At 49.4% G+C, this 13,323-nt stretch overlaps 1 protein-coding gene across 7 annotated transcripts in view; it reads left to right on the forward strand.

Moving 5' to 3' along the window:
* MEGF11 (multiple EGF like domains 11) overlaps positions 1-13,306 on the forward strand; it is a 254,466-nt gene extending 241,160 nt beyond the window's left edge. For 5 of the 7 annotated variants that reach the window (XM_077185613.1, XM_077185612.1, XM_054641787.2 and 2 more), the window contains 3 exons: positions 4,489-4,545; positions 10,521-10,727; positions 10,963-13,306. In XM_077185613.1, coding sequence (XP_077041728.1) covers positions 4,489-4,545; positions 10,521-10,727; positions 10,963-11,123 — 425 coding nt within the window. In that variant the 3' untranslated portion in view covers positions 11,124-13,306. Of the gene's footprint in view, positions 1-4,488; positions 4,546-9,512; positions 9,696-10,520; positions 10,728-10,962 lie in introns of those variants that run through there. The other 2 variants (XM_077185616.1, XM_077185615.1) reach the window with 2 other exon arrangements.
* The last annotated feature ends 17 nt before the right edge of the window (positions 13,307-13,323 follow it).

Raw genomic sequence — 13,323 nt, forward strand, 5'->3', positions numbered from 1 at the left:
TCAGAATTGCCAGTAGTGAAAGATAGAGAATTAAAAATTGTTTCCTTTACCACAAACCACAGGCTGGGAAAGCAAAGTCAATATTCATTTTAGTCTCCCTTCCAAGGTTGCTGTGTTGGATCACTATCATCTTCTCTATAAATGTTTTTTAAGGACTAACTCAGGACATTAAAAATTCAAATTTGGCTTTTTTTTTTTTTTCCTTTCATGCTTAATAAAGCTTAGCACTAAATAGTGGCATCTTGATGAAGGTGTGGAGCCTCTGTGGGAGCTGGGGTGTGCAATGCTCCATTATCTCCCAGTAAATCATTCCGTGGCAATTCTGAACCACCAGCCAGTGCAACCAAGCCAAGAGTGAAGTGTAATTGCCTGTTCTGAGTTTATTCTTCCTGGCTTGACTTTTAACAGGGTTTTTAGCAGCTCTTAGCTCAAATCCTGCCCAGATTTAGTGCTTTGGATGCTATTTGTTTTCCTATCTGAGCACTCTGGGTTTGGCTCGTGAGTGGCCCAAAGCTTTTGCCCTTTCCTTTCCTGGGATTAGTAACATCTCACTGAAAATATGCAGGAGGAGGGAAAGTGCAGCATTAGGGGGTATTATGGGATTTTTAAGGTCAACTATCTCACAGCTCACATGGCAAAGGAATGAACACAGGGCAGCACCAGGCATCACACCCTGCCCTGGGCCCAGGCCGTGCCTCACTCCAAGATAACTCTTCCCTGCATCAGGAAAATCACAAACCTGTCAAGCTTCAGTGCAAATCTTTTCATCCTTAACACCATTAATGTTTTCTGTGTAATAAGCTGCAGAACCACTGTTGTGCTCATCTGTATGTGACAAGGAGGTGGCTGTGTGTGTGAGGGTTTCCAAATGCTTCTCAAACCACATCAATTTTCCTTTTATTATTTTGCTGCTTTTTTTGCACACTATTTGCTTTATTTGTGTTTAACTTGTGCTGTCCTGAGCTCCCCATGTGCCACCTCTCTTCTGCATTCACGCATTTTATTTTACCAGCACAAACAATGCTAAATGCCTCTGCAGCAAGAATGATCTAGAAGTGATAAATACTTTAGCTAAGGAGCTTCCAGCAAAACACTCAATTTTTCCCCTAGCATTTTGCATCCAAGATAACTTTTTTTCTTTTTTCAAACTAATTGATGAAAATTAGATTTTTTTTTTCCTTTCTTCTCAGTACCAGAATTAATGCCTGCTCATGCTGTCAACTGTCACAACATTGAATCCTTGCTCAGATCAAGGCTGTTTTTACATGCAAATAAAAAGTTTTCACTTCTTGGTATTACTGTTGTGCAATAAAAGCTGCAGGTTCCTCTCATGAAAATTTCAGAAGATAGTTTAAATCTTCAACTTTGAATTATAAACATAAAATAAAAGTCTAATAAGGTCACCCAGGGAATCTTGACTTTAAACATCGTCAAGCATGGAAGTACCACAGTTAAAAACCTGTTCCACCTTCTGATCCCATGGTCAGCCTTAGTTTCGTAACACAGATGCTCCAACTCGTGTGTTGGAAGAGCAGCCAAGCCTTGGGCAGGGCTGGATTCAGTTAAAAAGTTAAAAATAGCAGAGGACAACTGCCCAACTCCTCTGCTGTGACCCCATGGATTGTCACAGGGAGCAAATGTGGGAGCCAGCCAAGAAGAGAGAGGGAAATGGAAGAGAAATTAGGAATGGATGGAAAGTCTCCACTGGTTCCTCAGCCAGTGACTCCTCTGGGGAGCCCAAAGGATGGGACCCAGCAGATGAGGAGAACCAGGCTCCCAGAAATGTCCACAGCCCTCTTAGAAACTGCAGGTGTCCTAAACATGAATTAGAGCTGGGGAATGGAAATTGTAAGAATATCCACACCAAAATTAACTTGAACACTCATCTCAAACCTGCAGTGATAAGGATTTTCTTAATTGCAGTGGATCTTACCAGACTGCAGGTGTTTTACCTGTTTAGCAGGACTTTGCCAAGTTCTTGTTCTTTCCAAGTGGGAAATGCAAGGACAAAGCCTGTAGTTTTACTGCTGCACATTTGTTTGTCAGCTTCAAACTCCAGGATTTCAGAGAGCTGATTGTGTTCAGTGGAGTCTGGGGAGGAGCACAAGTAATTCCCATGGACATGGGGTTGAGACGTCAGAGTTTGGGGACTCTGTGGTGCCAGGAAGAGGCTTTGTCACCTTCCTGTGTCATGCCTGCCCAAGGCAGCCTGGTCCTTGTTTTGGGGAATGGCTTGTCCTTGCATTTTCTCTCTCCTGAGTTACAGAGCTGGAGTTGTTTGCCCTGTGAGTATTCCTCTTGCTCTAGTCCAGCCTGCACTGGGCAGTGGCAGAGCCCAGCTTCCAGCTCCCATCCCAAGCAGGTGGAAACTCCCAAAGCACTCACCTGAGCTCAGGAAAGGTTCTTGTCTCATTATCTGGGGCACTGGCCACAGCAGCTGCAGGCAGGGCTGGGTTTATCTCTGATGCTTTTTTAACAGCAGTCCTGGATGCAGACACTAAAGTGGGATTTGCAGCACATCGTGAGTGACTCAAAGCTGCATTTATTCCAGAGGACCAAAGGCTATAAGTTTGATTCACAGCTGACTTCACTTTCTTCTCAAAGCCAAAAGGTGTGGAAAACTATTTCCAGCTGAGACTCTGATTTCACCCCAGCAGATAATTTAGCTTCAGACTTAAACCTGGACTTTCCTGAAGTGCCAGATCCCTGGCTGGTTTAGGACTTTTCCACATTAACTACTTCTGCAGTTTAAAAAATAATGTATCTTTTATTCATTTCACCTCCCAAGGAACTCAGTGAATACAAAAAAATGGGTCATAAACCCATGGTATTATAGCAGATAAAAGAGAAAACTAAAGGAGGAATTTTGGGAATTTTTGGTTGGGAAGGGCTTTGTGGGGTTGTGTGGCCCTCCCAAGGGCAATGCACCTCCCCAGGGGTCAGCCTGGTCCCTTTGTTCCCTGCCACTGCCTCTCCATGGCTGCAGCCCCTTGCCCTGGGAGCTCTCCAGTGCTCCTCCAGCCTTGCTCTGTGGGGTCAGTGAGCCCCAGGTGCTGCTTGGGCACTGCTGCCCTGGGAGGTTTGCTCAGCCCTGGCAGGAGGAGGATGTGATCCCCAGGGCTGGCCTTGGGGAGCCCCAGCCCTGTGGCCATGGGCCAAGGGATGAACTGGCTCCATCCTCCTGGCTCTGACTCAGAACACAGCAGGGAAAGAGCACAGAGCTCATCCTGCTCTGGGACAGAGCTGCCCAAAGCTCCCAGTCTGCCTTGCCCTGTGCAGCAGGGTGAGTCTGGGAACTGGATTGTGCTGAAAACAAAGCAGGAGGTGCTCACATGGACTGGGGGGTCACTCATGGCCAGAAGAGCCCCATCCCAGGGAGCCAGTTGGTGCCACCAGCCCCCTTCCTGTGCTCAGGGATGGGCACTGAGAACCAGAGCAAAGGGTTGGTTTGTCTTTGATGTGCCAGTAACACATTTATTGTCTAATCTAGTCATTTCTCTTATTTAGCAAAAAAAAATGAAGATGTCATGAAAAGGGGGCTGGTACAGCATTGCCACAGCCATGACAACTCTTCTGCAGAGACCAGAGGACACACAAGGACAAATAGCTGGGACACCTCTGGGACACGCTGGCTGTGGGGCTCTTTTCCCAGTGTAACTGAGTTACTTGCCTGGGAATCCCATAGGCCACAAGGACGTTTCTCAGTAACCAAATCTGTATTGATTGTCCCAGTCAATAGGAAATACCAGACTCTATAGCTAAAAAGATTTAAAGGCTTACATTAGATTTTCCTTTTGATTGATATCTAGGGTAATTTGCGGGAGTAAAAATGGAAAAGGTCCCCATCCCCTTCTGTCTCAGCTTGTGAGGAACAGTGAGTTCCTCTGGAGCTGCACAAGGCAGAATTGTTGGCTGTCAGCTCTGCTCCTGGTGCTGCACTGTCAGAGCACTGTGGTCACTTAGGGACTGTTGTCACATCAGTCACTGAACTGTGCAAATTCACCAGCAAAGTGATGGTAGGTAATTTAAGAAGATGGTGCACACCTTAGAGTCTAAGGCTGTGAGTTAAACAATACACTCTCCACAAACAAAACAAAGCCTAAAATTAGTCACAGAGTGCTGCAGCACAACCTGCAGACTCAGATTTGAAAGGGCACGTTTCAGGCTTCTTTCACACCATTCCAGTAATGAATGTCTCAGCAGATGGTTTTTATCCTGATCTCCTGATGGATGGCAGTTCTTGGTAACCCTGCTGCAGAGAGCTCTCCCTTCCAGGGAAACTCTTAAGCACATGCATAATTCCAGGCGTGCACAGACTCCCCACTGGAGCTGAGTGTGTGCTTACAGCTGAGGATGTGCTTAAGAGCCTCCCTAAATGAGGGCCTTGATGTACAATTTAGAGGGAAGAATATATGCTGCTCAGTAGTCAAAGCAATCCAATTTACATAAATATTTATTTGTTTTCCATTATATATCATTTTTATGCAGGTGCTTGTGGGATGGATAGACGTCAGAACACATACATAATGGAAAAAAGCTTCAAAGGTATGGTATCCAGAGCTGCAGAACCCTGCCCAGGTGTGAGGAGGGTGTCCTAGAAGAGGTGAGATAGGAGCCTGGCAGGGAGGGACAGAGCCAGCACCCCCTGAGCTGCCTGCCTGGCTCCCAGCGCTCCTGGGCCATGGATGATGGATCCAAAGCTTCCTAGGGCCACGGGCTCTGCAGCACAGGGAGAAAGGGAGGGCTCAGCTCAGGGCAGGAGGGGCAGGAGGAGCTGCCCAGGGCACACTCAGGTAGGACCCACCAGCCACAGGGGCTCTGGGGGAGCTGCTGGTGGCACAGTGCTGCATTTCCCTGCTCTTGGCTCTGGCCATGCTGAGCTAAAGGAAAGCCCCAAGGAAAGAAGCTGCTCCTGCTCGTGCCCTCTGCTGAGAGGGATTTAGAGCAGAGCTGACAAGAGCCCTCCCTGAGGCTGAGGTCCCCTCATGCTGGCACCAGCACTTGTGGGCACTGACTCCAGGGCAGTTTAAACAGGATCTCAGATGAGTCACAAGCACAGGGCCCAGGGTTTTACATTTCACTTTGCTCCACGTTTACATTCTCAATATTCCAGTTCCATCTGGACCACAGGAACACTTGGCACAGTGGTTCCCACAGCTCCTGGCAGATTGGGCTGGGGTTTAGCTCACTGAGCTTGTGCTCCAGAAGATGGAGCAAGGAATCTGTCTCCTGGAGAATAGGCAGCTTTCAGGCCCAGGTCCTGGATCTGAACTAGGCCTGGGAATGTCCCTCAGGGAGCCAAGGAGGGAAACACCACCCAGCCTCTTCCTGCAGTGCCCTGGGGCTGCTGCCAGACCCCTGCTCTGCCATGGCTCAGGTGTTCCAGAGCCACACCTTGGGCTCGGCCAACAAGGAATATCAAAAGCTATTTCACATAAAAAGCATTAACCAGCTTATAGCCAGGCCTAGAGATCAAGATTCACTTTGTAGCTGCTGTTTTCAAAAGACAGGGATGCAATATTTGTAGAACATCACCTTACCACACAGAATCACCAAAGGAAACCAAGAACCAACAACCAATAAAAGCTAAAGTAAAAATATTGAATGGATTATGTATATATATGATATATATGATTTATGATATACAAAATACTCAATCCACTGGTTTCAGCTACTTCAATGATTCCCTTTTTCAAAAGAAAAATCTTATTATAATAGAGCTAGTTGTTCCCTGTACATGGAGCTATTAACTTCCTCAGTTTAAACTAATTTACTGTGTTTACAAAGTTTAAAGGTACCTTAAGCACATGCAGAGGAACTCCCATCCATGGGCACAATCACCCCAGAGGGACCAGTGGGGCAGAGAAAAAGAATCACAGTGACAGAGAACAGTGAAATGCATTTTCAGCTGCTACATATTTCCCTTAATTTTTAGGATCTGAACCGTTTCCTTTACATGTTTATCTTTTTATAAATTGAAAAATCAGACTCAGAAGCCACAGCTGGAATTCTTTGTGGCTGCTCAGCTGCCTCAGGCAGGCAGGGCTGGCACTGGCAGGGACACAGGGGCACACCTGGCTTCCCAGGTATGTTTGGGAGCTCACCTGCAGGCACATGGGAGCTGAGGGCTCTCAGAAGCAGCTGCCTTTGAGAAGCTGCCTTACCCTCTCAGAAGCAGGCTGCAGGTTCCCAAGGCCCCTCTGAAGGCCCATTCCTGGGCTCAGGCAGTGCCAGGGGAGTCTCCTCCCAGGAGGAGCTGGGAATGTGCCCAATGCACAGGGTGAGCTCTCCTTGCCCTGCCAGGCCCTGACTCACCACATTCCTCAGAAAATGGAGAGGAAGAAATTCCCAGTCCCAAACAATTGGATTCTGTCAGCAAAAAACCTTGGCAGGCAGGTGCCTGGTTTTTAGCTCCTTTCATCCAATTTAAAACCATGTCTTTTCCCACCAGTGTGGTCTACCTGGGGGCAGCCTGTCCTGCAGTTGGAAGTGGTCTCTGGACCAGACAGAGCCTTGCAGGGAGGGGCACAGGGGGCTTGAGGCTGAGGCCAGGCTGTGGAGAACCTGGGCAACCTCCTGCTGCCCCAGTTGTCTGAGGAGACCAGAGCTGGGGGCTGTGCCCAGAGCAGGGCACCAGCAGAGGGGTGTCCCCTGTGCAGCCTGGCACCAGCAGAGGGGTGGCCCCTGTGCAGCCTGGCACCAGCAGAGGGGTGTCCCCTGTGCAGCCTGGCACCAGCAGAGGGGTGTCCCCTGTGCAGCCTGGCACCAGCAAAGGGGTGGCCCCTGTGCAGCCTGGCACCAGGGCTGTGGTGGCTGAGCTGCTGTGGAGCTCCAGGGGTGGGCACAGGTATCTGGGGCTGCCAGGTGTCAAGGCCAGAGTCTGACAGCAGCAGAGAGGGGCTGGCTGTCCCAGTGCCAGCCCTGAGCCCTGTGGCACCTGGTGACAGGGGCTCACCAGGCACAGGGTTTTCAGAGCAGGTTTCTGAGCAGTTTCTTTCCTGTGCATGGTGCTCAGTGATGCCATTCCTGAGCTCTTCCTTTCAGCTGAGTCCTTCTGGTTTTAGGGGTTTGGTTTTTAAATGAATAGTGCTGCACTGATGGAATGAAGAGACCTCGGGCACAAGCATTTTAAGGAAAAACACCCATGCTTTGCAGAAGAGCCAGGAAAGCCCCAGCAGAGAGAAGCAGTGGTCCCAGGGATGCAGGGCTGGGCTCAGAGAGGTTCCCCTGGCTGTTGTACAGGATGTGTCCCCACTCCTGTGGCTCTCTGAGAAGCAGCAAGGGGCCCTCCCTGTGTCCCTGTCCCTGCAGCAGCCAGGGCTGGCCAGGTTAGGGACAGCAGCCAGCACAGACGCTTCATCCCAACAAGGGTTAAACAGGAGAGCACCTTCAACCAGGGCACAGCACCTCCCCTCAGCACTCCCACCTGGCTGGGGCATCCAAGGCTTGTCTGCAGCGTGCCAGGGGAAATTCAGGACACAAGAGAGGAACCCAGTCTGGGGGAGGGACGTTTCCAGTCCCTGCTAACAAAAATAAACCCTCCAAAGGTCTGGTGATTGGTATCCAGGCAACACAGAAGGCAGGGACTTCAAAATTAGAGCATATTCCCAATATTTCTCTGGAGTCCAGCTGATTGAGTGCTTCCAGTGAGCCCCAGCACTGTGGGGCAGAGCTTTCACCTCCATGAGAGCTGGACCCTGCAGCAGGGAGGGATGAGGAGTCAGCACAGCCAGGGCTCACACGTGGCTGCAGCACCGCGGGCTTAGAATCTCTAAATATGTTTGTTCTGCATAAATTAATTCATGAAACAAAATTTGACAATTGATGCCAGACTTCTTAATTATCCCCAAATTACCTTAATAACAAATAACTCTACAGCCTTCAGAGTTAAATCCTCCATGATCTTGCACATAATGTTTCTTGAGGGCTAATGACTCCCTGGTGTACCCAGAATCCCAAACATCCACTGGTGCTCCAGAAAATATATTGTGTCCCAAGCAAAGGTCTGGTCCCAGGCAGACACAGAGCTGTGTTTACGTCAGCAGGAATGGTCTCAGGCACGCTGTTTCTCAACATCTCCTGGGAAAAGGCAACTCCTGGGAGAGGCCAAACCAGTCTGGGCAGCCTGAGTGGCATTCACTGGTTCTTCCAACTGGTTCTGGGAAGGGAAGGGCTGAGGGACACCTGCCTGGGAGGCAATGTCAGCCCTAACTGCAGTACAGGTGGATTTTAGCTTAGGGAGATAAAAGTAGCTGAGCTGGATGAAATAAAACAGCTGATGTGCTGGGATTTTTGCCTTTGCCAGCTCCAGTGTGCCCAATTCAATAAACAAACCACACAGCTATTTACCTGCAGCTGCAGCTCTGCAGGAGGAGGAATTCTCACTCTGCTCTTTGCTGTAGCAGCCAGCAATCCTTTATAATCAACATTTCCTGAATCTACACCCAGCTCTGGTTTGATTTGCTCCCTCCCAGCCGTGGTGTGACAGGGAACACTTTGCAGGGAGCTGTTGGGGCACAAAGGGAATCCTGCTTTTCACCCTGTAAGCATCTGTTCAGCAGCACTGCTGGAAATAGAGAAGCAAATTGAAGATAATCTTCACATGCCTCACCCTAAAATGCAGAGCTGGCTCAGGCTGTCCTGAGGCTGTCCAGGCTCTCCTAACGAGCTCCATGTTCCTGGAGTAGCCACCAGGAGCTGTGAGCTGCTGGCAGGTGAAGATGAGCCTTTCATTTGTCTGTCTATGGCTTCCTCACCTCTAACAGCAACAGATCCCAGACTGGGACATCTGGATTTAAGTCACATCCACAGCAAAAGCCAACACTGAGCTCACTCATGTGCAGAAGTCTTTGGTCTCACAGGGCTGCCCCATCTCTCTGTAGAAGGATGGGATGGGGCAGTTTCCCACTCACTTGTACTGGGCTGGGGTTGGTGACAGTGCAGGGACAAACCCTGCAGCCAAGAGCCTGGGAATGTCACTGTTGCTTTGGTTCCCATCTCCTGTCATGTACCAAACCTGGCATGTTTCCCTTGGAAGCAAAGGCACTGCTCATCTCACCCAGGCTGATGCGAGACAAGGAGTTTCTAAGTTTTCTACCTAAATAAACACTGCACTGGTGCCAGGCCTCTGCCAGCCTCCCCATCCCTGATGGTCCCAGCTTTTTGTGTGCAGTGGAGCTTCCCAGTGAGCTGCTTTCACTGACCCTGGGAGCTGAGGGCTCTCCAGACTTGTTGGTACCACTGAAATCAGAGCCCAGAAAGGCAACACCTGGCACCTCCCTCAGGGCTGACCCAGGACCAGGGGCACCAGGCCAGGGGTGATGGACACACAGACACACAGATACAGACACAACCCCAGAGCTGAAGGAGGGACAGTCACTCACAGTGGAGCAAACCTGGCACGTGAGGGAGCAGGACGGGGCTGGCAGGCTCAGAGCCGAGGTTTGGAGAAGTGATGTCATGTTGTCTGTCTATTTCTTAACCTGAATTTCTCTTTTTGTCTCCCATACTAGACAGCGGGGGCAGCTGGGATTGCAGCTATTTTGCAAGTCCCCCTATTTCACCGGGAGTATTTCATATATACCAGGATCTGCCTTTGTACTGTAACCCAGCACAAGAAAATGCCTCATCTTTCATTGCATCGCTCTAATTCTAAATTACTGGCACTGCCCAGCAGGATGCACACAGCAGCAATGGCACGTTCTTGAATGTCAATGTTAAGACCTATTTATTCTCTATTGTTTTTTATTTTTAAAGCAAGACTGGCACTGTACCTTGCAGCAGGCTGCTCTATCCCAGCCAGGTCACCAAGCGGGCAGCTCTCATGCCAACCTTGTTCTCCCCAAGTAGTGCCTCTGTCACCTCCTCTCCAGCTCAGGGGAGAGGAGCAGGAGATGTCTACAGCAAAGGGGGGAAAAAGCAGAGCAAAAGTGAGGCTCAGATGGACGCTTGTCCTCCTCTGTGGAAACCCAAGCATTCCCCAATTGTAGGATGCTGGATAACCCCGAAACTGGCTGGGGCTGCACATGCAGAGGCTGCACTGGTGCAGAGCCTGTGGCAGCATCGTGCACTCCAGCACAGGGCCCTGGCTGTGCCCAAGGCCCCGGGACTCACCCTCAGCTGGCTGAGCAGCCCAGGGCCCAGCAGCAGCCCCTGCCTGCAGAGCCGGCTGCCCTGGGCCTGCGGGGCAGAGCGGGATGAACACGGCTCCACAGGAATGAGGGGGAGGGAGGGAAAGGATTGCCACCTCAAATTAAATATTGCAGTAAACGGCAGCTAGGACCTCTCACAGGAAAACCTTCAGTACTGAGCAGGTTTTCATTTCTTTCCTGCTAGTGAGTGGTGGATGCAATGGTTTGGAACACCCAGAGCACAAGCACCGGGTGTCTGTGCTGGAGGCTTCAAGGATCTTCCTTATCCCCTGCCCCCCTGTCCCCCCCAGCCTTCCTGCAGAGGCTCAGTTGTAATTAACCTAATTAAGCTAATGATCCTAATGCACCCACTCTGCTCTTGTTTTGCAGATTATATGAAAGAATCTGTGTGCAGCTCCAGCACTTGTTCCCTGAACAGCAGTGAAAACCCATACGCCACCATTAAAGACCCCCCCATTTTAACCTGCAAACACTCCGAGAGCAGCTACGTGGAAATGAAATCACCTGGTCACAGGGAGTCCCCGTATTCTGAAATGCCAACTTCATCAACAGCCAATAAAAACATCTACGAAGTTGGTAAGCAGTGGGTGGCACAGGGGGGTTGGTGCAGAGGCTGGTTTCCCCTGTCCTGGCACACAGATCTGGGCTTGGCGTAGGGATGAACTGGCAGGGGGAAGGCCTGAGCGTTGGTGGGCTGGTTTAGTGAGCTGAGCCACAGTGGTGGATGTCCTGGGCTGGAAGGGATCCCCGAGGATCAGGAGTTTTGGGACTGCTGCTGGTCACCACACCCCAGTTCTCCTTGCTCCCCCAGAGCCCACTGTCAGCATAGTCCAGGACGCCCGTGGCCGGAGTGCCAGCTACCTTCAGAGCCCCTATGACCTGCCCAGGAACAGTCACATTCCCGGGCACTACGACCTGCTGCCCGTCCGGCACAGCCCCACGCACGGGCCTTCCTGGGACAAGCAGTCCTAGAGGATGGACTTCACTGGGCACTGTGCTGCCAACACAGACTGTGAGGAAGCAGAGGAGAAGCCATTCCTTCCTTTCCTGCGGACTGGCAAGGACTTTACAGGACATCAGCTTGGGCCAACTGCTGCTGCTGCATGATGTTATTTATAAAGACATTTTTGTATGGGTACCTGGAACTAATGAGAGCCTCCTCCACGTGGGACTGGAGCACATCACCCCAGGAAGGTGTCTTCATGCTCCAGGCAAAAACTCTCTGTGGCGTGTTCTAACCCTGGCTTTGCTGTAAAATAAACCACAAAAACATGCTACGTAGAAGGACTTCAGGCTGTACATTTCTACTGACTGCAGCAAGAAACCTTTTACTGTTAGGAACAAGGTGACTAGGAATACGCTGGAATTTATTTTCATCTTTGTCATGGGAATGGACATTTTTCTGAATGAGAGCAGGGAAACTTGTCATTTCACTCTCTGGAAAGCTCATTTACTGCCATCACCATGTGCAACCTGTGCAGATCATGCTTGGTAATTAGCATTGAGATTGTCATCTCTATATTCAGTACCAGAGAATTTGAGTTGAGGAATATTAATACAGACACTTTCTGTACAGTTTTTAATATCTTTCCAAACATCCCCTGATCTTTGCTAAAAAATGGAGTTTCCACAATGAGTCTCACACTCACCACACTTTTAATGTTGATTGGCACAGGTAGGCTTTGATTTTCCTTATGCAGCTTCTCTTTTGGTAGATAAATCCAGCAGATCTGTCAGGCAATTTAATCTGCTGCCCCTCCAATTCCTGCCCTGGGACGCTGCAGGTTTGCACAGACCAGCCCTGGTTTCATTTCCTTTCTCAAAGCTGAGCCACATCGGCTTCTCTCTCCCATCTTCCCAAACCATCTCCTCATGATTCACTTTCGGCATGCCACTGATGACACCTCTTAATCTGATATGCATTACCATGTAGTGCAACTTTATCCATTGATGATTCTACCTGAAATGTCATTAAATGGAGCTGGAACTGGGTTTTCTTTTTCAGCAGCTGTTTGTGAAGTAATTATCAAGGGTCTGACCCATGGTAAAATTTTGGACTGAGCCACCATGATATTTTTTTTAATTTATAATCTCCATTGACCTAGAAAGTAGAGTACTTGCCGTTAGTTCCTTGTAGATTTTGAGCATGAAGTAGTATTGACTCTAAGTATGTAATTTTATTAGGCAAACGTGGAAGTAGCAAGTTGATTGCCTTTAAAATATAAAAAATAATCTGTTGCACATTCGCCAGTCTGATGGAAGCAGAAGAGGACGACACCAGCCCCGTGGGTTTGCTCACAGCACGATCCCAGGAGTGACCTGCAGGCTCAGGACTGGCAAGAGGAGCCCTCCAGCTCGGGGGCAGCAGCTGGATCCCAGCCCTGGGAATACTCCTGGATCCTTGGAGCACCGTGGTGGGATCCAGCTGTGTCCCCACGCATGGGCTCAGCCCCCATGCCTGGGATCACAGCCCCTGGCTCTGGGCATTCTGCCCCTGGGAGCCAGCACTCTCCAGGTGGTCAGGCTGGCTCTGAACCCCCAGCCTGAGCCTGGACACCCCCAGGACACCCCCAGGCTCCTGCAGGATCCTGCCCACGAGGTTTCCCGAATGCTGCATGTGTGCATGGGGGCCGTGGCTGATCAGCAATAGCAATTTTGTTTTCCAGGAAAGCCTTATTTGAGATGTAAGAAAACAATTATTTTGTAGGCCCAGCAGGAATATATTTTGCATACATGAATAGAAAGTTTTACCTCAAAAATATCAAGAGAAAGGCAGTTGGATAAGGAATACTCTTGTTAGGACCCACCTTGGCACCCAGCACAAGCAGCCTGAGCTGCTGGCCTGACCCACGTTTGTGTGTTGCTGTAGTTTGCAGTGAGACTCCAGAGAGCAGAGATGTGCTCAGTTGTTTAGTTTGGTTTTTTTTCAAAGCAGGATTTTGAAACCAAATGCAATGATGTGCATAGAGCTTAACAGGAAAAGAAAAAAAAACAACAAAACCAACAAAAAAAAGTACCTTCTTGTATAGCAGCATTAGCTTAGGAAACAGGCACCAAAATGGCAATACTTTTTTAAGGCAAGACAGATTTGTAATATATTTGTTCACTGTGCAAAGGTATCCTACCTTGTACAAAATAAATTGAATTTCTGTCAATGTGTAGTTCTCCAACG

Source organism: Agelaius phoeniceus, chromosome 13 (genome assembly GCF_051311805.1).
Source record: "Agelaius phoeniceus isolate bAgePho1 chromosome 13, bAgePho1.hap1, whole genome shotgun sequence".
Classification (NCBI taxonomy): Eukaryota; Metazoa; Chordata; class Aves; order Passeriformes; family Icteridae; genus Agelaius; species Agelaius phoeniceus.